This window comes from Lampetra planeri, chromosome 49 (assembly GCF_965212315.1).
Source record: "Lampetra planeri chromosome 49, kcLamPlan1.2.h2, whole genome shotgun sequence".
NCBI lineage: Eukaryota > Metazoa > Chordata > Hyperoartia > Petromyzontiformes > Petromyzontidae > Lampetra > Lampetra planeri.
Window position 1 is genome coordinate 2797888 of NC_136155.1, and position 27384 is coordinate 2825271.

General features: G+C 50.4%; 1 protein-coding gene across 6 annotated transcripts in view; it reads right to left on the bottom strand.

Annotated features, from left to right (window-relative positions):
- Positions 1-7201: 7201 nt before the first annotated feature.
- The window catches only part of LOC144734004 (uncharacterized), a 45121-nt gene continuing 24938 nt past the window's right edge, over positions 7202-27384 (bottom strand). For 2 of the 6 annotated variants that reach the window (XM_078616034.1, XM_078616033.1), the window contains exons 10-23: positions 25809-25937; positions 24166-24501; positions 23160-23386; positions 20737-21131; positions 20092-20187; positions 19407-19577; positions 17275-17351; positions 16351-16501; positions 14085-15614; positions 12817-13077; positions 12525-12658; positions 11526-11779; positions 10357-10570; positions 7202-9614 (exon numbers count right to left, since the gene is read on the bottom strand). In XM_078616034.1, coding sequence (XP_078472160.1) covers positions 9546-9614; positions 10357-10570; positions 11526-11779; positions 12525-12658; positions 12817-13077; positions 14085-15614; positions 16351-16501; positions 17275-17351; positions 19407-19577; positions 20092-20187; positions 20737-21131; positions 23160-23386; positions 24166-24501; positions 25809-25937 — 4044 coding nt within the window. In that variant the 3' untranslated portion in view covers positions 7202-9545. The remainder of the gene's footprint in view (positions 9615-10356; positions 10571-11525; positions 11780-12524; positions 12659-12816; positions 13078-14084; positions 15615-16350; positions 16502-17274; positions 17352-19406; positions 19578-20091; positions 20188-20736; positions 21132-23159; positions 23387-24165; positions 24502-25808; positions 25938-27384) is intronic. The other 4 variants (XM_078616035.1, XM_078616038.1, XM_078616037.1 and 1 more) reach the window with 4 other exon arrangements.

Here is a 27384-nt window from a genome sequence, read left to right on the forward strand (position 1 = left end):
CAGTAATTCGTTTCCCCCTAAGTGAGACTGTACCACACACACACACACAACCGCAAGACACTCCTTAAACAAAACAGATTTGTAAACAAACAGCTACCGCCGCTTTGTTGCTATCATACAACATCGTGACCTGGAGATAGACAGCTTTACAAAAATAATAGATAGCAGTTGCCACCTTGGCTGGTACCGATATTCCGTGTTTGGCAAATGGCTCAAAGGGCCTCATGCTGGCTGGCGGTGGTGGCATTTGGTCCCTGGATCCGTCATCGTCTCGCTGCGCGCGCGCGACTTTGAGCGACTGCGGAGTTTTTAGATGCCGGGGGTTACGCTTGTGCACCTAGCCTGGCACAGGCGACGCTTGCGGGGCGGAGTGTGTGTGTGTGCTTTGTCTGGCACGGGGGGAGAATGGAATTCAATGGAAGTAGCGAGGCGAGGGTTTCACACCGATGTTGACTTTGGACTCTCAACATGACGCGGGAGCGAGCCATGCTCCTGCCGTCGGAGCGTGTGTCCAACTCACGCTTGGCGCTCTCCTGGTTCATTGCAAAATATACATTATTGTCAATGACGCGGCGTTAGTTTCTGAAATCCACACTTCGCGCCAGGTACTCATTTGAGTGCTGAGTCGCCCAAGACCGGTTCAGATAATCGTCACCGGTGTTGGCCACGAGCGGGAATCGAACTCGGCACGCCAGGTTCGTAGCGCAGCGCGCTAACCGCAATATTGCAATACACAGCAGCAGCAACAGCAGCATCTCCCCCTACAGCGAAACATCGGCCGTGAGGATTCCCCCGAGGAGTACACCGAGCGCAAGGGCGGTCTTAGATGGAATAGGGGAAGGGGATCGAAAGTGATCCGAGTCGGGCTGTAAATAAGCACGGCGGTTCGGCTACACACGATGAGCAGAAGAGAACGCCGCTGTGCCTCTGGATGCCCGAGTTCGATTCCCGTTCACGGATCGCATCGGTGGCGAGTGATACGGTAGAACCGGTTCCGCTTCCTCTGCCTTCACCAGCCCGCACCGACCAGCGTGCTGAAAGCAGAGGTCGCAACCGGGTACCCGATACCCGGTTGCGACCGAAAAAACCTGAGAATACCTGAGAATATGAATACCCGATACCCGTACCCTACCCGATACCCGGCCAGGTACGGGTACGGGTAGCCGTTTGCGACCCTGTTGCGGCCGGGTACGGGTACGGGTAGGCCGTGAGTCACTGGTGAGTCACCGTTTGTCACTCATTTCGGGTAGGGTATGGGTAGGGAACGGGTACCCATTTGCGACCCTGGTGCGGCCGGGTACGGGTAAGGAATCAAAACCCGTTTGCGACCTCTGGCTGAAAGATATCCAAACAGACCCCATGGCAAGACACGGGCTTCATCCAGCAGTGGATTAGTATTAACGTTTTCGACGCACCGCATACATTGCCTCTGCAGCGCTCATCCCGGATACCGTTTGTGCCTCAAAGTATTCAGTCTGTCCACCCGTGCTCGCCGTGTATCCTTCACAGACCACTGGGGCAAGTGCTGTGAGCGAGTGGCAGGCACCCTGTGAAGGCCGGCACGGCACACGAGGGGGATGGGTGGCGAGCAAAACCGCCTTCGGTCGCGTTTTTTCACACCGCACCTGGTACAGCCAAAGTCACTTGAGGTTGAGTGGACCTAGCGGAGGCCCAGGGCCGGTTCAGATTAATCGCCAGCGCTGTTGGTGGTCGCGAGGAATGGGAATCGAACCCAGGAGTCTGCCAGGTTCGTAGCGTGGCGCGCTACTCGCTGCACCACCGATTTCGCGAGTGAACACACTGACACACACGGAGACGCACTGCACATGTAGTCCCAGCTACTTGGCACCCACACACAGCGGGAACTCTACATTGGGTGAGAGTCTCGCCAAGTTGGTGTGGGTCATCGGGGCCCTGATTTACCATTCTTCACCACGCTTCGTCAGTGCCGGTTGGTTAGCGGTGGGCCCAGGAAGGGTTCGGATATCAATCGACTGTTAGCCATGGTCAAGGATTGAACTCGGGTTGCGGAGTTTGTAGGGCAGTGTGCTAACTGCTGCGCCAACGTTCCAGGCCTTGAACCGAATAAAACAAACATTTAAACCGTAATTACCACCATATGGTTTACAGCCGACCCAAAATGTCATACCTATCTCGCAACGTGGAAAAGTTATGTATATTGCAACAACAAAAATAATATATTTTTTCAAAAACCCATGCGTTTCTTCCACAGCAGTTTAGAACTCCTTCCAAAAACGCATCGGCTTTCTTTTTTTGCGCGAACTGGTAAAGTTCATGAGCTTCGCAGAAACACTCTGGCGAAATTCGCAAGAGAGCGATCACGTTGACTTGTCGAGGCGCTCTTGGCTGGGAGGAGTGGCAACGTCGATTATCGCCCCCCCCCAACTCCTCCTCGAGCCGCCACTTCTCTCGTTGCCATCGGTGGGTGATGTCATCGGCACGGCTGTGGTGTTTTAAGTTCAAGAGGAAGTTGGTGGGGGGGGAGATTACTCGGCAAAAAGAAAAGCCATCACCATCATCGTGAGCATCGAGCTGGTCAACCCACTTTTGAAGCGCTTCCTCAAACCGTCGTCGGCATCTCTCGCGATCTTACGACGTCAATAACCCACCCAGCATTTCATCGCTCCATCTCCTTCATTGTCGGCAACCCCCGGCGGACGCGTTCCGTGACCTTGGCTGCTCGCGCTCCCGTCGAGCCGGGGCTCTTTGCTGCAGGGGGGTTGGGGTGATGTCGGGCAAACCTCGAATCCAACGCGACCCTCGTTCTGGATCCGATTGTAACCCCCCCCACCCCCACGTGCACGCATCTCTCCGCTGTGCATGTGCAACGTTAAGCAAAAAAACATTGTAATTCCCCCCCCCCCCCCCCCAACTACAATTAGGTGCATTGGGACATTAGTGGAAGGCGCCTTACAGAAATGTGAAGAATTATTAATTAAAAACTAAAGGGCAGTTTAAATAAATTTAGATGTCAAGCTTTCGTGACTGCAGGGATTTATCTTCTTGGTTCTTTCGGTAAAGTCACGTAGAAGGGAAATAATAAAATAATAAAAAGAAAACATAATAAAATAATTCTCACGAGAAATGCCGAAACGTCGTGAGAATTATTTTATTGTTTTATTTTTATTTCCCTTCTACGTGACTTTACCGAAAGACCCAAGAAGGGGCAGTTTAATTGTTTCACTTTTCCAGTGTGTCGCGTTCCCATTACAATTGCAGCACATGACTTGGCAAAAATGATCACAGGGACAATCTCGCTCAGTGGATGAATACGTATATTTTCGTTTTACCAACTCCATTGTATGTACGATTTACAGAAAGGGGGAGGCGGAGAGGGAGGGGAGCGATTGCGTAAACCCGATGCGAAACAAAATAACGAAACCGTGTCGTATGAATTTGTCAAACAAAAAGAAAAGAAAAACACAGGCCCCAGCACAACTGTGAATATGCCAAGTCAAAAAGAAAACGGGAGGGAAAGAGTTAGGGGAATTAAAATCACCTAAAATACCAACTACAACGTACTGCACGTCAACGCAAAGATGATGATGACGACGATGATGACTATACAATAATATACTGACACATCCTATAGTCAAAAAATAATTAGCGGGCAAGTGGCTTGAATCAAATCTTAAAAACAGGGGAAAACGGTTTTCCAAACCATTAAAAAATAATCCATCTCTGTTTTTGTCACGATTCAGCGACGCAGTGAGATTATCATGGCTGCTGATGGTGGCGGTGGTGATGGTGGCGGCGGTGGTGATGATGGTTATAATGGTGGTGGTGATGATGATGAAAAGCCACGGCCATCGGTAACATTGTGGACAATGAAGGCAGTGGCTTGGGAGCGTTCCGCACACGGTATTAGCATCACGTGCACCCCTTAACCATCCCGTGAAACTGAGCGGAGCCGCCCGCCTTCTTATTAAGCAGTAACCAGGACCTCTCCAAAAGGAGTATGAATCACAAAGTCCCGTCTATGTTCACGTTAGCATATATAGATTGTTACCCTATAATTTAAAACAAGTGTGTCCGATGAAAGGAGGAATAATAAATTAATCGGTGAGATAATTGGGCTTCGTGAGCGTGCGTCATTGATGAGTTAGTGCCAGTCGGGCAGCTAACGTTTTTAACATACCGTCTGTGTGTGTGCGAGTGTGTGCGCGTGTGTGCGAGTACTTATTACACCTGCTGCCACGTTGGCAGCACTCGCTTGGGCGATTAATAACGTGAAACAAGGTGAACGAAACAGCCTCGTTTATCTGCCAATACAGCAACACCAACAACAATAATTTTTGTTTAGTTAAAATAATAATCATTAAATCACTTTGGCAGGCCGCGCACAGCCAGCACTTACATACACAGTACATAATATATCAAGGACTGCTGTCTTTGTAAATGCTCGCCACGGATGGATGGACGGTAGAATGGCCGGATTAGTCAACTTATTTGTGGCGCTGCAAATCCGACGACACTTTGTGTAAATGATAAGCCCATCCCACCATCAGAACCGGGGGGGGGAGGGATGCATGCCCGGCTGTGTGCCCCGGCTGTGCACGACGAGACTGAACACACGCAGAGCTGTGCGAACAGCAGCAAGGCACAACTCCCATCACACCTTGCGTTGCCATGTGACCCGCCACATTGCTCGTACAATGATTTCAGCCTTGTCCAGACCAGCAACCCCCCCCCCTGCCCGCACGTCTGCACCCACACACACACAGAAAGCTGTACATGTGGCCGTATTGTTTTTTGTTCGACCATGACCATTAATTCAGTGATGGGCGAAATGGTTTCTCTTGCTTTTATTTGGGAACAGTTCTTAAAAGTCCTCTGCCGTGTGCTTCATAAACGCAATGCAGCTGCGAAAACGTGGGTGTACCTGTGTTTGCGACTTAGAAAACGACTTGGGGGCGCCTTCATCCAGCAGTGGATCGATCATGACGGATGATGATAATGACGTATTATAAAAGTGACGCCAATTTACAAAGCAGCAGCTGATTTTTTTTCTACACACGTGACGAACACGCGGCCCGCCCCAATCCCTCCGCAATACCCATAATTATATATATACTGTACGTACATATACTTATAGTCTTAAATAGCCGGCACCAAGCCATGAAAAGGCATACTTTCTCCGTACACTCAGCAGGTTTACGAGAATTAACCTACGCACGTGTTGCTGGTGAGTGTGTGTCTGTGTGATTTGTTGAATATACTTTATACGCATTTCTCCCCTTGCAGCAAGATTCCACAAGAGCCTATTGACAATGATGCTTCCCCCACCTCCCCCTCCCCCTTAGCTGGATACAACACCGCCGAATCCAGTGACGGGCAATGCCAACCTTAGAACTACAAATCGCGCCTGAACGTTGAAGGAATCGTAAAATTATGGCTTTTTTTTGTTTGTTTTATATTAACGTTACACTCATATTAAATACTTAACGTAAAAAGGTTTAGCGGTTAAACACAGAAATAGTAACGCATCTTCTACTGCATTTTGAATTAAGCATTTGTTGCTGCAACATACCCGGCATATATATACTGAGCTCAGATGTATAACAGTATTTTCTTGTATACCAACGTGCATGCGGGTCAAATGTTAGTTTTGGTTTATAGGGACAATTTTTTTTATCAGGAAGGGGCAAGATGCCTTAAGGGCATTCTCTTGAAATGAGCGCTTCCAAACGCAGACATTTGGGTCTCCTGCACAGCGCTAACGGGTGGGGGGGGGATGTAATAGTCCCATCGCTACACATCTCGTACAGACGACGCCGTCTTGTGGACAGGCTGAATCGTTGTGCACAGCCAGTTCCGAGGGACTCCGTGTTTGATTTTTTTTTGGAGCAATTCAGCCTGCGGTTGGGATCATATCCACAAGATAAGAACCCTAACCGAGTTCTGCACCCCGACGGAGTTCAGATGGGGGGTGCGCGCAACGGACCTGGTCACATCACCTGTCGGGAAATCACAGGCGTGGGAATCTTAAAAGCCACAAGAGTTGTCGACGCGTTCGTTGCTGGCCACACATTCCAATCGATTCGCCCACTTCGCCATTGCACGTCACTGCCTCCTCTTGCAATCGCATGGGAGCAGACAACAGACTTGTTTAATGGAGACATGCACACACACACCCCCCTTCCGCCCACCCCCCCCATTGGCGTAGATTTCTGTGCGCCGTCGCATGCAAGTTTTGTTTTTAAACGTAGAAAATATACTCTGCGAATTCAAACACTGCTGGCGACTTCCGACTATTTGGTAGTGGCGGTCCGGGAGGAGGGGGGGGGATCAGTTTAATCGTTTGTCTTTTCGCGCGGGCATGTCTTCCCTCTCATGTAGAGACGAAACACACGCAGCAGCAGCAGCAGCAGCCTCGCACATCCCCCGTCGTCACGTGCAAAGACAGACCCAGTCGCTCCGTCAAACTGATTGCCGCCACGCGAATTGCGCAAAAGCCAGTCACACAGGCAAACTACTACAATGCGAGGTGCGCGTCTCGAGAGGCTGGATTCCGTTAGATCAAGTAGGGGGGCGGACGCGCAGTGGTCGTGGCGAGACGCGGAATAAGAGGACTGTGGCTTGGCTAGAGCCGCCGCTGCTTTGCGAGACACGGAGGGCTCAACTTCTCACGGACATCACCCCCCCCCCCCACACGGCTCGCTCGCAACATAGACTGGAGCGGTGGCACGCGACTACAGTAGCCAAAGCCGTAGCGACGAGGTATACTGGATGTGGTGCACCGGCTGGCGTGCGGGAATATAACATATTCCGGGTTGCCGACGCGGGAGCGACCCGGCTAAAAATTAAGCCCCCGATTAAATAAATACCATTTTGTGGGGGGAGACGAGCTTCCAAACACTGGAACAGAGGGGGGAGCGTTCACGTATTTCTTCTGGCCGCTGTGGGCGTGGTGCTCGGAAGGCCGTGAATCGAGTGCCGTGGAGCAAACCCCTTCGACGACGCTGCTGCTCGGCCCGTCGCGACATGCAGAGGACACTAACTACGTCGCTTAACACTCGACGCCTCCCCGACGGACACTCTCTCACGAAGCCGTTAATGGGAATTATAAAAAAAAAAATCGAAAAAACGTCTTTGGTTAAGACCCAGTGGTAAATGAATGATAACATTATAGAAACAAAAAAACGTGTCAGGGAATAAAAACACAAAAACGTACAGCAAAGAAAATTATATCATTTAAAATCTTAAAACTGTGAGCGAGAGAGAAACAAAAAAATACACGAAATCAATTTTCCTTCTCGGACTTCCGGCAGGGAAACCAGTCATGAACAGTAACTGAGATTTAACACCACAATCGCTGTGCCACGTAGCCAACACCTTAACGCACCGACATTAAATACGAACCGACAAGCAGGGCAGCCGCCTGCCTCCTGTTCTCGGAGGCCTGGACTGCTTCCCCCTGGCACAAGTAAAACACAGCCAAATTGTAAAACATTCCCTTTGTAAATACATACACATATATACACTTGCACGTACAATTTACTGGAAAGCCAGTCGTCTTCTGTAATTCTATATAAAAAAAACAAAAATGGAAAGGGAAAAAAAAAGGAATTTTTTAAAAAACAATATAAGCCACTAGCAAGTTTTTTTTAAATGCATTACATGCCTGGGTAATTCCGAGGTTGAACACACAAAATATACACAAAATGGCAGTTTAGTCGAGTACGATGGAAATAATTTCACCCCCCCCCCCCCCCCGGAAACCAACAAAATACTTTTCTTGTATGTTTTTTTTTAATCCCATTTCTCTAGCATAATGTCACTTGTGTTCTCGTCTTGCTTTGAACCGGGCTGGGATTGCGACGGCATAAGCTTGCCCGCAACGCAGCGTCGACAGCCAATGGCACATCAGGAAGGAGGGTTAACAGAGAGCGCTGCGGGGTACAGCACGACTTGAATGACGCTGAAACTCGGCGAGTGCGGGGAAAATAAAAACTCCGTGTCCTTGAGTAGAGCCATCACGGCGCACACCCCCCCTCCCCCGTCATTTAGTTTTTCGTAGATATTTGTTTTCCCTATAATCTCAATACAACGCAACATTAATCTCAGAAACTAAGCGTATATTTACATGTACAAATGCGTGAATGCACACACGACCCTTGTGCATAAGCTACCGCGTGCGCGCTTTCACAACAGGGCACGCGCGCGTGGGCACGCGCGCACGCACACACACACACAATCCCAGCCCTCGGTGACCCAACCTACACGGATAAAATTACAAGCTAAGCCTAAGGCAACGTTTTGCACTACATGATATACACACAGTGATGCAATGCTGACGGATTTTCTACGCCTTGTGTTGTGTTAGCGCTACCGCTGCCGCCGCCGCCACCACCGCCGTTTCTTCTTAGTCTTCTTCTGCCGCTCACCCACCCCACTGGCAGGCACAACCGCTCTACAATAGTGTTTGCCACAAATTCACATGTGCAGGATTCAGCACCCTGCTGCAGTGGACAGCAACCGCTCCGATGCTTTCAAATAACGCAAAAATATCAAGCCGTCCCCCGTCAAGTCTCTTTCCTTCTTCGGCGAACAAAAAAAACTGTGAACCTTTCGCGCTTTCTTTCTTCCATACCGTGTAAAAGGTGGACGGGGATGAGTGAATAGCTTTTTCCCTCCGCGACTAATATAGTCTATCCATTATCAACAGGTGGATGCAATAGTCCTCTCACCATAAATACCTGTTCGTGTTCACAATACAGCAACGGTGTTGTGTATTCCTTAACTGTCAGTGGCCCAACAAGTGAGATTTACATTAATGCAGGTCATCCCGGTTTTTTTTTTAAATCAAAATGCAGCTCGGATAGGTAAAGTTCAAATCGTGAAGTACGCATCCGTCACGAAATCTTACAGATTTGTTAACCTGGTCTGAAAGGAAATGTATAAATAAACTGTCATCAAATGAAATTACGGATACACAAATCATCTACCCTACAGCTATCGTGTAAAATAGCACTTGTACTGTAAAACATTCCACGCCATCCGACCCCTCCCGAGGCAAGTTCACAAATGTACACGCGAAGAACGCTTCATTTCCACCATCGCGGCGACGATTCCACTGGCCGAACAACGCCGACGATTTCCAGCTGGCAGGGGGGGGGGGGGGCCATGACTGACCCTCCGTGTGGTTAGCGTGACCGTTTCGTAAATATTTACAAGTGTCATTCGCGCAACGTGCTCGCACGTCCCAAACAAAAACCCCCAACGAACGTGAACTCCTCTACGATGTGGAAGCATAAACCTAAGTGACGAAGCTAAATGATGACTGGACACCGGACAGCGGGTGAGAGGGGAGGGGATCGGGGACGTTAAAATCACCTTGTCGTCCTGACACGGTCAAACAGAGTCCTCGCGAGCACTCAAGTTTGTTTTGTTGCGTTTAGGAAATTGCAGACCGTTAAAGGGACCCCCCTTTCCTGTTTACACGAGGTCGACACGGCGCACCGAATAGTAAAAAATAATTGTAGTCTGTCGTATAACTCTGTAGCAGTTCAGCAAGGGCTCCTTCAAAAGAGGTTCTCTTCAAAGCTGGCCATGATGTCGCTCTGAAGGTTCATATCAATGGTCCCGGTGAGCTGATGGAGGGAACACACACACACACACAAGAGCTCACGTTAGTCGAGGCAGAGGCTTCATGATCACAAAGTGCAAAATAACAAATGTGTGAACATGCGCAAAAGCTCTGGGGGAGGGGGATAAGCGAGTTATATAAAGTATGAACTTAAGTCAATAACACTACCGGAAAAGAGAATATCTAATACTCGACATTTCAGTTAATGGCCCTTCTTCACTGCAGAGAAATCAACTGCTATTTACGACCGCTGTCCAACATATTGGACTGTCGCCTATGAAAGCCTTTACCTGGAAGACCGGGCGTTGTGTTACTGTACCGTCTGACTAAACGTGTTGTTAAGGACAAGCAGCAGGTGGCGGCGTCTGGCTGTGAAGGATACATTTCTAGGTGGCACGAATGCATGGGTGGCATGGGTGGCATGGGTGGGGGCGGAGCCGCGTGCGGCACTTCAAGTGCTTCGTGACGTTATTTAAGGACCGTCCGTCTCGTTTTCACCACGAACATTTCTCACTCTATAAATATCGGGGGGGTTTACCGAATTCGAAAAAAAATGCCTCCTCTATTATTTTGGTGGCCGACCCGCTGCACTAATGGAACACCTGCAGCACACACCTCATGCCAACTACGCGCGTCAAGTAAGAGCCACAGCTGGGGCTTACACAGCGAACAAGACAGACAGAACAGAGGTGAGGGGATGAACAGCGCCAGTGCAGGGAAGGGCGGCGGCGGGGGGGGGGGCTCACCGCTTCTCTTCGCCGGCGCTCCTGCTCCCGCTTGCGCGCCAGCTCGCGGTCGCGCGCCGCCTGCGCCGACTGCTGCGCCGCCTGCTCGCGGGCCACCATCTCCTGCGCCGCCTGCGCCGCCTGTGCCGCCACCTGCTCCTCGTGCTGCCTCCGAAGCAGCGCCTCCTCCTGCGCACGCTGCGCTCGCTCAAGCGCCTCCTCCTCGTCGCGCTCCCTGCGTCGAGAGGGAGCAGACGCAAGAGGTTTTCCTTCAGCGTTAATCTCATTGGCCGCAACAGGGGGGGGGGGGCGGGGGTGGACACGGGGGGGGGGGGGGGCGCCGTCTTGTCTCTTAAGATGCCAGCGCCGGTTTGCTCGTAACCAAGGTGGGTCAAGCGTCTTACCTTTGGTGACCGTTTCACAATTTATTTTTTCATTGGCATACCGATCGACAACTTAGCTGGAAATGCCAGCTCCATTGGAAACAAAGTGAGTGTAACGACAAGGGCAGTCGGCGTTCGTTTCTTTCTGGGTCTCGCATGCCTGTGAATTGTACAGCTCTTGGTATGAGTTTCATGCCAAGAAGCGCAGGATAACCTCTCTCAGTGTAAGCATACCTAAATATTTTGACGTACGAATTAGAGGCGTTTGTATATTCTCTACCCCCCGGTTCTGCACGGGTTTCATCCGGGTTACATTTGCTCCCATAGCTAAACAAACACATGTACAACGTAGCCGCCGGTATAAGCAAAACTATTTTTATTTTACCAAGTAAGGCCCACTGAGCTACATAACATCTTTTTCAGAAGCAATCTGACCACAAAGGATAGCTCAACTGATATCACGTGGAAATGTATAGGAGCAGCCCAACACTCGAAACACAGGTTCCTTCTAAATGTGGAGGGTAAAACTGTTGGAGGACCCGGAGAAAAATCCACGTGACCACGGGGAGAACACGCAAACTCGAAAAAAACAGGTGCCAGGGTCGGGATCAAACCCACGACCTTCCTGCATACCAGGCGAGGTAGTTAACATCTCGCCACTGTGGTTAATAGGTGGTACCAACTGCGTAAACCCGCACGCAAGTAACACAACCCATCGATATGGGCGCGTTTCAAATGGAAAATTCAAAACGACGTACGAACGATGCGACAGGCCGGTGTTCAGTCACCACCGGTTCCACCGCTCACCTCTGCCGCTCCTGCTCGAGGCGCATCCGCTCGCGCTCCGCCTGCACCATCTGCATGCGCCGTTGCTCCTCCAGCAGCTTGAGAGCACGCTCGCGCTCCTCCTTCTCCCGCGCCGCACGCCGGAACTGCTCGAAGCTGTCGCTGCTGGTCTTGGCGCCGCCGCTGCCCGACGAGGCCGGAGCCTTGCCCAGGCTGGCCCAGGAGCCCATGTTCTTGATCCGCAGGTCCTGTTGTGGGCAGGACGGCGCTCCTCGCTTTTGTAGGATTGAAAGGAGAAATGTGGAGGGGGCGGTGGGGGGGGGGTTAATGGTCAGGGACTCCCTCTTTGTTGACGCACAACAGACCGTCACGATATTGTGGATACCCTCAACGTCATACGACTACCATCACGACCATTATAGTCATCTCCCCGCCATCAGCATACGATCACCATCACCACCATCTTCATAAGACCATCACCACCATCTTCATATGACCATCACCACCATCTTTATACGACCACCAAAACCACCATTTTTATTTTGTTTCTGACCATCATCATACAACTTCCATCCTCATCATCATCTTGTTCATCAACTGCCCCAGTATGACCACCATGAGCACAATGATCACGATAAACACATGCAAAATCATCATAAAAAAATTACTGTTAGCAACAATTCCTCGCTCAACAACCTTTTGTCAAAGTAAGAGAGCGTCGTGCATGTAAAGCTCTCCTAGGTAAGTGTGTTTGGGTCGTATCGCGTCTTTTTCTGCGTGACGTCCGACATTCGTTCCGCGTGCTGGGAGCTTCTTCAGGAAAACCAGGCTCTCAGGACGTGGAGCGAAACGTCGGACAATGTGCCAAACAACACGTTGCAGCACAAGCTAAAAACACATGGGAGCGCTACGCAGAAAAAAAAAGTATTTGATGATAACGATAAAAAAATGTATTTTCTTGAGCAAGCACACACACAAAACATTTTGATCGTGCAGGCGGCTTGTCAACCGCCAAGCCACCTTTTTTGGAGCAACGGAGATTTTGGGGTCCTGCTGCTTGGGCCGGTTCAAGTTGAGTGCCTGAGGGGGCGGCTGTCCAGGGGGCATGCTGGCAACGGGTCCCCCCCCCCGCTCCTGCAGCTCCCGCTCGGGCTCTGCAACGCGGACACGGGCGCCCACCACACGCGCGCTCATCACAAACATCCCCCGTGTAGCCTCAACCGAGGGCAAGTGCCGCTGACGAGCACCTGCGAAGGCAAGGCACGGCACACGAGGGGGTGGGTGGGATCGTTTGCGTGCGCGTGCTCCCTACTGTGCATGCCGGGCGGCTTGTGTCCTTCGCCCCTGTCCGTGCCGCCGGGGTGCATCTGTGGCAGGTGAGCGGCGGGCGCGTCGGAGCGGAGCGCCGGCGAGCGCCGCCCCTCCTCGCCCAGGTAGGCGGCGCGCGGGGCGCCCAGCGGCTCTGGCCCGCCGGCGCGGAGTCCCCCCGGGGGCATCATGCGTTGCCCGCCGGGGCTGGCGCGCACCTGGTGCGGCTGAGACAGCGGGGACTGCGCCTGTGGCGAGGGGTGGCCTGCGGGGGTCGGGGCACGGGACACACGGAAGGGGTGGGGGGCGTCACACTCGGGAGCGTGACGTGGCCGTCAAACCCGGTGGCTGGATTTGCCACGGTGTAAATTTCCACGGACACGACATTGAATTTTACGATGACGATTATCTCGATAACAGTTTCCCAAGCTTCATGATTACGCGATTCATAATTACGTTTTTTGGCGAGGCCACGTGACGATCCAACCAGATGTGTGTCGTTAAAACCGTCCGCCATCCGACACAGCCCAACAAATTAAATTGTGATGTGGACAAGCGTTTTAACATGCCAATTGTTACTGTTTCCGCTCAACAGTAAGTTTAAGCACAACCCTTCCAACTAAATTTAGCATTTGGATATGCGACGTTATGATTTGCAACTATGTCAAGCATCATGAAGACAAGATGCAGGTATCATAATTATTTTGTAGGTGCGCTTCGTTGTACGACTACAGTACATTCAACATTATATGAACGCATATTTCTAAATGTGGAGGGAAAAAACCGGAGAACCGGAAATAAATCCACATGACCACGGGGAGAACATGCAAACCCCAAATATACAGCAGGCATCAATGGTTGGGATTGAACCCACGACCTCCTGTATACCAGGCGATGTAGTTAACATCTCACGACCGTGCTTTGGTCTTATGATCACCGACGCTAACTGTGGCAGAAATTTACACACTTCATTGACACCATCGCCTTGGCAGAAAGCGCTGGTTTATTAGCACCAAGTTTCAAGCGCCAGGTTTTGCCCAAACAGTTTGTTTGCTGGGTGGGTGAATCTCTAACAAACAGGAACGCAACTTTACACAGAATTTCGGTTTGTAATGGATGACCGTTACGAGAGTTATCGAGATCTCGTCACCCGTGCCGCCCCCCCACCTCTACCAACAGCCAGACGGACAGAGCCAACGCATTCACGCGCTAATCGAAATCTCGCCACGGGTGCCTCCACGTGCGTCACACGCCGTCATCCGACACACGCACCGGCCACGGACACCGGGTGGGCCGGCTTGCTGGCGGCCTGCGGCTGGTGCGGCCCCGTCTGGTGGTGCTGGATGACCTGCTGCGCCCTGGGCTGGTGGAGGAGCTGCCTCTGACCAGGAGCAGCAAACTGCGCGGCCGCCGGCACCGGCTGCGGCGGAGGCGGCGACTGCACCGAACGCAGCGCTGACGACACAGGCGGCTGCTGGAAATGCTGCTGCTGCTGTTGCTGCTGCGGGGAAGGTGGCATTTGCTGGTGCTGCTGCTGCTGTTGCTGCTGCTGCGACCTCTGCTGTGGAGAGCGCTGAGCCCAGGCTGGTGGCGAAGGCTGAGGAGGTGACATCGGTGAAGGGTGCTGCTGATGCTGCTGCTGCTGCTGCTGAGGCTGCTGCTGTTGAGGCGGCGGTTTGACACCGACCCCTCGCCCATCCATCCCATGCAGGTGCTGAGCAGCTGCTTGTGGCGGCAGCTGGTACTGTGCAGGAGTTCGACCGCTCTGCTGCTGCTGCTGCTGCATTGGCCGCCCCTGCTGCTGTTGCTGCTGCTGCTGCTGAGGCGACTGCTGCTGCATGCGCGAGTAAACGTTCTGTGGCTGCTGCTGCTGCAGCTGCCCTCGCTGTTGCTGCACAACGGCGGTTTGATGCTGAAGCTGCTGCTGCTGCTGTGGCGAGGGGGTGACGCGCGACTGCTGCTGCTGCTGCTGTGAAATCGGCGACTGCTGCATGCGTGGCTGTGCCTGCGGGGAAGGGTACTGCGGCGAGAGTTCCGGCGGCGAGCCGTGCTGCGGGGACAGGTGAGGTCGATGCATCACGTGGTGGTGCTGCTGCTGCTGCTGGTGGTGGTGCTGTTGCTGCTGCTGCTGGTGATGGTGCTGCTGCTGCTGCGAAGGAGGAGGAGGCAGAGAGTGCAGCATGTGATGCTGCGGTGAAGGCGGCCGCCCCATGTGATGGTGCCCTGGCACCTGCGTGCTGTGCGGGGCCGATGGTCTACCCACTCCGTGCTGCTGCTGCTGCTGTTGCGGCGACAGGTGCGGCAGGCCTCTCTGCTGCGGTGGCGACTGCAGAGGGGTCGGGTGCGGTGACGGCATGGACTGGTGGAAGCCATGGTGAGCGTGGCTCTGAGCGTGGAACGACATCTCCTGCATCATCGCTTGCACTCTCGCCTGCTGCTGCTGTTGCTGCTGCTGAGAAGAGTTCTGCATGTGGTGATGTGGCAACGAAGCAAAGGTGGGGAACATGAACTGCTGCTGCGGCTGCATTTGCGGAGGCTGCTGCTGCTGCTGCTGCATCTGCTGCTGCTGCAACAGTGAGTGCGGGAAAAGCTGTGTGGGCTGGATGATGTTGCCCGGCGAAATGAGCTGCTGTTCTGAAGGTTGTGACAGCGACTGCCCATATACTTTCTGCTGCTGCTGTTGTTGTTGCTGCTGTTGTTGCTGCTGTTGTTGCTGCTGCTGCTGCTGTTGCTGCTGCAGATGTTGCTTCATGGTCATCGGAGCATCGGCCTCCGGCTGGTGTGACAGCACCCCAGGAAAACCTGCGTGGTAGTGCCACACAAAAAAGTTACCACACACGCTGCGCAAAATGACGACAGCGGGAGGGCACTGCAGCCCCTACACCACACGTTCTACATATTAATCATTACAAATGTTTGTCACGGTTCATACACAAACTAATGAACTTATTGATCTTAGCGATAATTTTTTTTAGCGTTCAGTAAATGACAATTGATTTATTACGTGCCCTATGCCCGACATTACATACAACTGGATAGGCTCTAGCCCCAATGAATCCAGGTGCGAGCATTATTTACCAGATAAAAAGAGTTTCCATTGCACTGCCACAGACCAATGAAGCACGGTTAATCCGCAGGCCGGATAAGCCGCATACAAGTGATGAAGAGAGTCAACTATTGTTGTTACTCTGCTGTAGCATTTGACACAGAGGGGATTCATCTTCTTGGTTCTTTCGGTAAAGTCACGTAGAAGGGAAGTAATAAAATAATAAAAATAAAACAATAAAATCATTCTCACGACGTTTCGGCCACAACGCAAGCAGCCGTTCACCTGAGGACAGCTGCTTGCGTTGTGGCCGAAACGTCGTGAGAATTATTTTTATTATTTTATTACTTCCCTTCTATGTGACTTTACCGAAAGAACCAAGAAGATGAATCCCTGCAGTCACGAAAGCTTTAAATCGAAACAGAGGGGATTGATGCCTCCCGTCCCAGCACGCAGGCTTTCCACACCGCTGGGCTCATCCGCGCACAGTACCCGAGGGCATGGCGTCAGCGAGCGGCGATGGCAGCGGCTGCTGGATGACCGACTTGCTGAAGCTGGACAGCCCCTCCAGGCAGCACACGTTGGGCAGCAGCGACTGCATCTGGGGAGCCGCCTCGGGTGATGGATCGCACGCCTTCAAATCCTGGAATGCACGCACGAACGCAAGGACGCGACGGTTAACTCCGTGTGTGCACTGCTCCACCGCCATGGTAACCCCATCACCGAATGAGATTGGGAGGGAGGCACATTGTCTCGTTGATTTATCTTGTTATTTATATTCTCAACAACTTCACACTAATAATAATATCCAGGGGCCTGCCTTGGCTCCTCCCACCCTCAACCAGTATATATACAAGGACGGTTCTCTTGGAATTTCTCTTACTTGATACAGCAATCGTGCTGTGACGGTTCCACCTGAAGACGGAGGCTTGTGTTGCCTCCGAAACGTCGTGATTTTTATTTTATGTTACTTTTATTAATTTTAATCTATTTTTTTTTTTACCTACGTGACTTTACCGAAAAAACCTAAAAATATTCTCAACAACCTCTGAGATTCCTTCAGTACAGAGTGCAGCAACTTTCCCATCACGTACCCTGCCACACAGCGCAATGCTTTTCGCGTGACAGTGAAACGCATTTAAAGTCCCAGAGCTTCAAATTTTGCAAACAATTAAGTGCGCAGAACCAAATTTCACGTGACAGATGCGTTTTGAGCGCAGTCATTGGTGGCCGTGCCAAGACCGTAAACTCGCATGCACTCGACAACACGGTTTAATAACGGGCAGTGGCTGAAATCTGGATTCGAATCCAGGATCTGAAGAGTGAGAGATCAGCGCTGTTGCCTGCGAGCCCTCCGACCGGGATTCCCCTTTGTGAGTGATAATGTCGCTTTGTGTTGCTTCAACGTCTACTCACGGCCATGTGGTTCACCTGCAACATATCCAGGTCGACGCCACCTGCCTGGATGGCCGGCATTACCTTGGCAGTCATTTCTGTTGAAGCAGAGAGGGACAGGGGATCATAGTTAAAATAAGTAAAACGTTTATATAACAAGCTGTTCTCCACAACGAAATCCTCCTTCTTCTTGGTTCTTTCGGTAAAGTCACGTAGAAGGAAAATAATAAAATAATAAAAATAAAACATAATAAAATAATTCTCACGACGTTTCGGCCACAACGCAAGCAGCCGTCTTCAGGTGGAGAACAGGTCTGCGCACTTAATCAGACTCTGTCTACTTGACAGACCTGTTCTCCACCTGAAGACGGCTGCTTGCGTTGTGGCCGAAACGTCGTGAGAATTATTTTATTGTTTTATTTTTATTATTTTATTATTTTCCTTCTACGTGACTTTACCGAAAGAACTAAGAAGATAAATCCCTGCAGTCACGAAAGCTTTAAATCGAAATTTAAAATCCTCCTTGATTCAAAGCTTCAAATCAAACATCTCAGCTGCACGATATCCAAAAACTGTTTTCTTAATTTCCAAAACGGTTTTCCCGAGCCCTCATTACTTTGATAGTGCATTGCCTTTGAGCTGTACGCCTTTTGGCGTCCTCTAGTCGAGCACCAATTGGGTCGAGGCTCAAAAGAAAGCCGTCCCTTGGTGTGGACCAATCAGTTTCAAGGACAATGCATATATTATCATAGTGTGTTTTTTTTGCATTTTGACTGCAAGTATTGTGGTTAATGCAGACATGAATCCTTGTAAAAAGGTTTCAGATTTGTTGCCAGAAAAAAGGGGAAAAACCCGATTATTAGAATCTACAGGTTGTTAAGATTTTTTTCACTTTGCTTTATTTTACGTGAAGATTTTCTTTCAATACTCTACGGGAAGGATAAAAGTTAGTTTTCTCTCTCTGTGTGTCTCTGTTTGTCAAATTTCACACTTAACTTCTAATTTAGCAATCTCTGGAGAACGTAATCAACCAGGCTATGCGTTAACTGTCTGTTAGCCGACTCTCTGCGTTGCATTGCATTACATTTCCAAAAAATTGCTAAGTTTGTTTTCTCAAACTGCCTATTTATCTCTATAAAAAATTACCAGGCTCTCAAAGGTCCATTCACTCTCTCTCCCCCGGCCGCTTCGGGGTGGATTTCCACACAACTCTCTCTCAAATTTACCAGACTTGCTGGGTCTTTCTCTCCCCCTGCCGCCGTGGGGTGGATTTCCACACAGCTCTCTCATTGACATGCTAATTTCTTTGCTCCAGCAGACCCACCTCTCTCTCTGCCCCCACCCCCTCTCTCTCTATTTAAGGCCACGACACAGAGGCATTGGGTCTCTGTGTGTCTCTGTTGTCTCTCTCTGCTTGTGTGTCTGTCTGTGTGTCTGTGTTTTGTCTCTCTCTCAAATTTAGTTCTACCTGATGACGATTGCTTGTGTTGCAATCGAAACGTCGTATTCTATTATTTAATTTATTTTCTTCCTACGTGACTTTACCGAAAGAACCCAAGAGTACACAGATTCAATGACGATTTTTTTGGGTTCCAGGACTGTTTATATCAAATTAACTTTTAATAACACAGGGTGTCAAATTAAGATACAGCAAAAAAAAAAGTCCTAAGCCTCACAATTTAGGGCAACAATTCCACCCTCCTCCCCTACCGTCAATCTTTCACAGGGTAAAAAAAAAAAAACGGAGAAACTCTGATTAGATACAATTCACATTCTACACTATGACGCGGTACATCTTCAAGATTCTAAACTTGCAGCCTACCAGCTCGCACACACTGCACTCTGAACCTGGCAATAAAGAGTTTGCGTCAAGGTGCAAATTTGCCAAAGAATAGAAGGAACCCGCTGTGCAAAGGTTAATTGGTGAAACCACAAAGCAACATCATCCCCTCCCCGCTACTGGCAGACTAGACTCATCTGCCAAACACAGCACGCCTAGGCGATAGCCTTGCCCTACTTATGTTGAACTTCTTTCGCACCGTACGTAGCCAACCGTGCTAAATCGTTGGTGCAGGGGGAAGGAGAACAAGAGAGCGGTGCGCGAACACCACGTGTACCACCGAGGTGATTGAACCGATTGAATCGTCACGCCCCTCGGAGGAGAAACGTCATTCCGCTGCGAGTGAGGCCGTCGCAGTGACCTGTCTCGGAGTCGCTCTCCGACGAGCTGGTGCTCTCGCTGCTGCTCTCCGAGCCCGACGAACTGCTCGAACTGCCGCTGAGCCGAGGGGCGCCGACTCCCTCCAAGCTGGGGTCCCTCCGCTCTGCCGGTGGAGAAAGCGCAACGGGTACGGCAGCACGCGTGAGATAGACTCGCACGCACACACGAGCTCGGCTCGTACACACGCACGCCAGCGCGCGTGAGCTCGGCTCGAACGCAAGCAAGCACACACGCATGCCAGCACGCGTGAGCTCGGCTCGAACGCAAGCAAGCACACACGCATGCCAGCGCATGTGAGCTCGGCTCGTACGCACGCACGCACACCGCGCCTGCCATCCAGCGCTGGAGAGGCTAAGGGTTGGTGGACCGCGTGGAATTGTTAACGACTCAAACGAGGACTGTCGCGACAGACCACAGTTGGTATCGTGATTACCGTCATACCCCGCAAACTGATATTGTATGGCAACCCTTTATAGTGTTATTTTCTGGAAGAAAACGATACTAATCGATTCCGTACCCACCGTGTAGAATTATCCAGTAGCTAAATATGCAAATGGTTAAATGTACAATTTCTCGAAGGCATTTTTCACTTCAAAAAGTGATGCTTGGCCAGATACCTTTTTTGGGTTTTTTCATGAAGTGCCCACTGGGGTCCAGTAACCTCTTGTCTGCATCCTTCTTGTCATCGGAATCTCTCCGCTTACGTTTTTTTGCTGCAAATGACAAGAAATAAGGCAAAACTTGAAATATGTGTAAAAATCACTAGTACACCAGGTAAAAAAAAAAAATGTACTTTTTTTTTTGCATAGCCACACTTTTCAAATCTTACAAAGCCCCATGCCATTGGCTTAAAGACAGAACGCCACACAAAGATATAAAAAGCTGTTGAGTATATATGTTGAACGTATTTCACGTAGCCAACCACGCTAATCGGAGGTGCGGGAGAAAGATAACAAACTAAACACAGACAGGTACATATGCTGTTTGTCCTGGGCTGTAGACCGGTGCCTGGGTCTACAGAGCAGTGCGCTTAACCACTGCGCAGCCACCGCTCCACCCTGCCGTGCGCACGAAGCTTCATTAACGACGCTCTCGGTGACAGATGCGTAAGCACGTCTGTTTCCAAGCGGTGGGCCCCCGTGTGACCGACCGCAGGCCGTGCGAGCCAAATCCGGCCAAAGGGGCCTGCAAGTTCCCCACTGCCGCTTCCAAACCCAACCACGCGGGGATCCGTGTTCCACGCGATTAAATGAGAAACGCACAGAAGGGCTTGGGCTGCTTCTTGCGCAGGCACGACACGACGTATCGCTCGAGCTCGCGCAGCGTCGACGGCTTCAGCGTCTCGAAGTCGATCTCGATCTCGTCGGGGTTGGACTCGCGCAGCGAGGGCTCGCGCGCCTGGATGATGTGCACCACGCGGCCCAGCTTGTCGCCCGGCAGCTTGTTGATGTCCAGGCTCAGCTGACGCTTCTCGTCGTAGGTCATGGGCCGCGAGTCCTCCACGCCGCCGACGCCAATGGCGGCGACGGCGCCGATGACGCCGCCGCTGATGACGCCGCTGCCGACGCCGCCAACGCCGCCGGCGGCATCTTCACTCAGGGGCGCCTCCTCCTCGGATTCAAACTGCAGAGCGCCAGACTTGAGCTTCTTTGGAGGCCTGTGACAGTGCGGGCGGAGGAGGGGGCAGCAGTTTCATTGTAATTCGTCTCATCACCATCATCATTAATCCACTGCCGGATGAAAGCCACCCAAAGCTGTTGTCATCCCTCACGCTCCTGCGATGCAGCAATTATGCAGGCACCTACGCACGACGTTATTCTCGCCCACAGACCATAATTCCTTCTCTTGACGTGTTCTACCCAAGATCACTTACATTTTTGAACGGCCAATATGACGTCTATCACTCTACGTCCGTCCTTGTGGAAGAGGTATGTAGATGACACGTTCGTCATCTGGCCACATGGCCGACCAGCTCTGAACCAATTCCTCAACCACATTAATTCCATACACCCAGCCATCAAATTCACCATGGAGGTGGAAAAGGATGGCAAGCTACCATTTTTGGATGTTCTATTCGAAGAGACCAGATGGCTCAATGGGACACTGTCTACAGGAATGCAACTCATACGGATGCCAACCTAAAACCCGACTCCCACCCCACCATCCATCCCAGAAGAATTCTCTCATCAAACCTCTACACCATAGAGCTCGATGCATCTTCGACCATCATCACCTAGCCAGTGAACTGAAACACGTGCACCAAGCTCGCAAGATGAATGGAGCTATCACCCCAACCGTTGGGAATGAACCATCTGAGGACCCAATCAAAAACCATCACCTTGCCATACATAGCAGGGGTCACAAAAATACTTCCAAAATCTTGAGCAAACACAAGATCCAGGCTCGATTTAACACAGTACATAATTTTCGTGATCTGATCCCATCTGTGAAGCATAGGATCCCTGATAGGCAATACCCTGGCGTGTGTACAAACTAAGCTGTGTCTGCGGCAATAGTTACATTGGGGAAACTAAGCGACATGTCTCGGACCGTGTTCGTGAACATAAGGCAGATCTGAAATACGGTAGGACCAATACCTCGGCCCTGGCTGATCTTTGTTTTAATACGGTGGGCTCACACGAAATTGATTTCTCTTCACCATTCTGGCGAATTGCCCGATGATGTTGGATGTAATTACCAGCGAAACGTCGTAGTCAAAAACTGTAAATGTTGTGGATTCACGCTTCAACACACGGGTGGACTAAAGTAGTGAACTATTTGTCTCTTGTCACCGTGACACTTTTGCTGATTGGCCGTGTCGGGTGGTGGAGGGTTACGACACATTTATAAATAACGCGATCTAACCCAAAAACGTTTATTATGAAAAATATTGGTCGCGAAAGCCGACGTGTTAAACCAATTTCTCACATTAACATCACTAGCCCCGCCCACTTCGTTAATGACCCTAGGACTACAACCTATAAAACAGTATGGATTCAGCAGCTTTCCTCCTGATGATGATCGCTTGTGTTGTGATTGAAATGTCGTACTTTTTAAATTTATAATTTTTATTAATTTATACCTATCTACGTGACTTTACCGAAAGACCCGAATAATTTGTTTAAGGTCTCCAATCCATGTTTAAATCTTCCTCAGTAGAATTTCGAGCACGCACCTAGCATTAATAATAATAATACATTCAAAAACACTATTTATACACAACATGCCCAATAAATTACACTCCTCTGCCCTGGCCAGCACTACACCTGGTCAACTTCATCGCCATAGTGCAAACGTTTACATACCCCAGCAGGTACTCATTTAAGGTTGCGTCGACCTACAGGAGGCTCAAGCCCAGTAGAGATATTCATCAGTGATGTCAGTCACGAGTGGGCGGGAATCAACCTCGGGTCGACAGGTTTGTAGGGCGGCGCACTAACCACTGGACTGCCGCTTCTCCATCCCCTAAAACAACAACCACGGTCGTCATTCGCCACCGAGTGCCGATGACTTCACCACAGCACTTGTGCCAAGCTCGGTGAGCTTTCGAGGCCATCACCCAAAGCGCGGAAGGGCTCGCTGGCAGGGCACCGCGACAGACCCCGACGGCGATCACAATGCGCACACGCACACACAGAGGCACCTGCGCAGGAAGCACGGCAGTGCACCAAATCGAGGGCCTTACTTGCCACTGTTGCTGTTGGGCTTTGCCACTGGCTTCTTGGGCTGACCCAGGGGTTTGTTCTTCTGCAGCTTAAGCTTCTTGTCGTCCTCTTCAGCGCCCTCCTCCTTCCTGCGGGGTTTCTCCGTGCGCTCGCGATCCTTCTCTTTCTTCTTCTTCTCTTTCTTCTTCTTGGGCTTGGAGATGGGCGCCTGGGACAGCGAGGCCAGCTGCTCGTGCAGTGCCTTCAGCTGTCACAAGACAGAGGTGATTTAACATTTAAAGATGACGGTGAATGCTGCATCGTGGGTACAAAACACTTTGTGACGATCGCACAACCGGCAGGGGAAATCAAGCGAGTCGTGCGCTTTCCAGCGATGCGCGATTGTCCTCGGAATAATTAATTTACCCAAAATGCTACACTCAAGGCCGCGACTCGGGACGACGGGTTGAAAATACTACACTCTCAGCCACGCGGGCGAGATGACGCAACACGGCGCGTGGCGTTTGTCGAGTTCTTATCTTTGTTCACAACAGCTTGGGACAGGAGGCTGCAAAGTCAGGCTAAAGCAAGATGTCATCGGGCAAACAAAAGTTGAGTACGCGTTCTTGGGGGGACACGACATGATGGTTTCTGTATGAAGAGGGCAATAATTGTAGATGGATCAGGATCAAATTTAAGAAATATCCACTAGGCCACAGCTCCCCAAGTGATCACAACACACCGACACAAACACCCCATTTCCACTGCCACAACCGCAGTACGGTTTGCTTTTCCATCGGTTATATTCGGAACAAAAAAAAGACACCTGAATCCGAACTGGGGGCCAAGCAGGTCCAGAGTTGGGGCTAATCACACGTTCATTGTGTGCGACGTCAGTCAGTACGGCGACGCGACGTCGACTCGCGCAGTCAAAAAAAAAAAAACCTGCCGCCTCCTTGAGCCGCGCCGGGCTGGCACGGGGAAGCGCCCGGCGAGACTCGGCCGTGCAATGGAAAAAGCAATAAAGAGATAACATTGTTACAGCACCTGCTCCTGCAGCTCGGCGAGCCGATTGGCTCTCTCCTTCTCGGACTCGTCCGAGCTGTCGCTCTCCGAGGTGCTGGGACTGCTGCTCTCACTGGACGAGGGCACCACGACCTCGGGGGCAGGAGGCGGCGGAGGGGCGGCCGTGGGGGCGGCAGTCGCAGCGGCCGCGGTGGCGGCGGGTGCCACAGGTGCAGGAGCAGCAGGAGCAGCAGGAGCAGCAGCAGGGGCAGCAGGAGGAGCAGCAGCAGTAGCAGGAGCAGGAGCAGCAGGAGGAGGAGGCTGGGCGACCACCACCGGCTCATCGGGCATCTTAGCGAAGCGCATCTCAAACACGTCCTGCGAGCAAACATTTGAGAATAACGCGAGGAACCAGCGCTGGGTCCCAGAGACCCAGCCAGGACGATGTCTTTGGTATCATACACACACTATAAGCTCCTGCAAGACGTTATACTCAACATTTCACGTCTTATTGCATAAAGGGATGAGTCATTTTGTGAGGTAATATATATTATTGCTTGTAGAGTGTTGTGCGCTTGCATCCTCACGTTAAAGATGGTCCAATGTGAGCTTAAATGGTCAATCATTATATTCTATTATATCCCTTCTACGTGACTTTACCGAAAGAACCAAGAACATGAATCCCTGCAGTCACGAAAGCTTTAAATTGAAAGGAAAATGATAAGTTAACATTTGTCACAGGCATTTCATTTTCATGAATGACCATTATTATTAGAACTCTTGTACGCTTGATGTTGATTGTACACATATATTTATATATAACGAAGAGAGGGGATTCATCTTCTTGGTTCTTTCGGTAAAGTCACGTAGAAGGGAAATAATAAAGTAATAAAAATAAAACATGATAAAATAATTCTCACGACGTTTCGGCCACAACGCAAGCAGCCGTCCTCAGGTGAAGACCAGGTCTGTCGGGGAGGCAGCTGTCTGTCTCCCCGACGTGACTTTACCGAAAGAACCAAGAAGATGAATCCCTGCAGTCACGAAAGATTTAAATCGAAGAGAGGGGAATGCTATTTATCATTGCAAATATATAAACATTAAATCACTATCTTTGCAATGTTGTTTGTTTGGATAAGCACTGCTGATTCAATTAAACATTATTTTAAAAACCAATAGGCTAAAAAACATCACAGCCAGCAAAATAAATGTATTGGTCCTATATATTTAGGTTATTCAATGAGGTGCATGTAGGACGGAGTGAAGAAGGATAAGTAATCCGCACGTGATGAAGTCCACTCAGTCACACAGAGAGCTCTAAATCAGGACGCCCAAGCTTGGTGGCGTTTCATTCTTCACCTGAGGACGGCTGCTTGCGTTGTAGCCGAAACATCGTGAGAATTATTTTATTATGTTTTATTTTTATTATTTTATTATTTCCCTTCTACGTGACTTTACCGAAAGAACCAAGAAAATGAATCCCTGCAGTCACGAAAACTTTAAATCGAAATTCAAGACGCCCTTGTCAAAACATAGCTTCAATGGCACCATGGTCCTGTTTAAGAACGCATCTCGCTAGATGGGAAAGCCAGCCTCTGTTAACTCGCCAGGAACAACCGCAACACATGATCCGCGACTACACAAGACACGGCGTGCCGGGCCGAGCGTGGGAGGTGGGCCGTTACCTGCAGCTTGCGCGCCATAGCCACCACCTCGTGGTCAGGGGGGTTGTACTTGTAGCAGTTGGAGAACATGAGCCTCATGTCGTCTGCAAACTCGTGGGCCGCGGCGTATTCCCGATTGTCCAGCTTCACCTGAGCACAGGGGCATTTGCGGGAACAAAACGCAACGCGTCATCGTCGACACCGCTAAACCTCCCCGTGAAGCGGTACATCTCGCGGGTGCCGGAACACGTGCGGGTATTTAAATACATTCCTGCGGAGGGAGCTGGTAGAAACGTTGGGTTGCTCAATGGCCAGGGTCAACGGCGGCGTGGTGTATTCCGCAAATATGGCCGACTGAGGGCGGGCACAAGCCGGCGTGAGTAGGTTAAACGTTGAGTTTTATAAGGGAACCACGGGGTGACCAGCCCCTCCCCACCCAGCCCCACCCCTCTCCACCCCCCACCCTCCCCACCCAGCCCGTCCCAACCCTCCCCTCCCAGCTCCTCCCCACCCTCCCCACACAGCCCCTCCCCACCCTCCCCTCTCCACCCAGCCCCACCCCTCCCATTTTTGGATGCACGACGGACGGACAGAATAATCCTGTGGGCTGGTGTAACCAGGAGTTCCAACCAGTATTACTCAGTAAGTGATTGCAGAGCAGAATACAATGTTGAAAAACAAACACTGTATACAATACACAGAACAAATGAGAATGCACTAAACCGAAAATATAAACTTGAGGCTAAAGCTTGTTTTGTGTTCACTTCCCGAGTCATTAATACGCTATCTGAATATAATGTCTGTAATGTAGTCTTAAACTAATGAGTTGTGGCAGCATTCATAATATTTCCGGTACATCTGTCCGTTCAGGAATTCCTAATCTCACCAACCATTCTTGTAATAAAATAGCTCTCATCAGTGGAGCATCATTTACAGCTTGGAACACAATTTTGCACAATTTCTGCCAAATATAGGGGGGCCCTGAATTTGTGCAGGAGCATCACAGCTACATGACCAACATTTGAAATGCGTATCTTCTAGATAATTTCCAGCAAAAAGTGCAGCTTGCAGAGCAGAGGAGTGGCTCGATCGTTTTGTTGCATTTTAAGATGGGACTCACCACGTGACATTTTAAACAATTTGCAGCCAGTGGCTGGTTGGCCTGTGGAGGGGGGTGTCCCAAATGCACGTACAGGCAGTCCCCTACTTACGATGGAGATGCGTTACGACGACCCCATCGTAAGTCGAAAATATCGTAAGTCGAAGATGGCCTAGCCTACCCAGGAATCTTAAAGAATGGTGATAATTTAGCAAAACAGAGCAATTTACAGTACCGTACTGTATCAACTAGATACTGTATGCACTTATTTATTACAATACTGTATTGCACAGTAAAATGTAAAGTAAAAAAAACAAGGTAAATTCTTAGCCTACCTATATGAACTGCAATTTAATAGGAAGTTTTTCAGGAAACAATCCTATCTGCTATAAAAACTGTTAACATGCATTGAACCTATCGTATCGTGGTAACCTTAAAATGAAATCGCTACATGAATTTTGAACGTATTCTAACGTTTCATATTGTACTGTACTCACC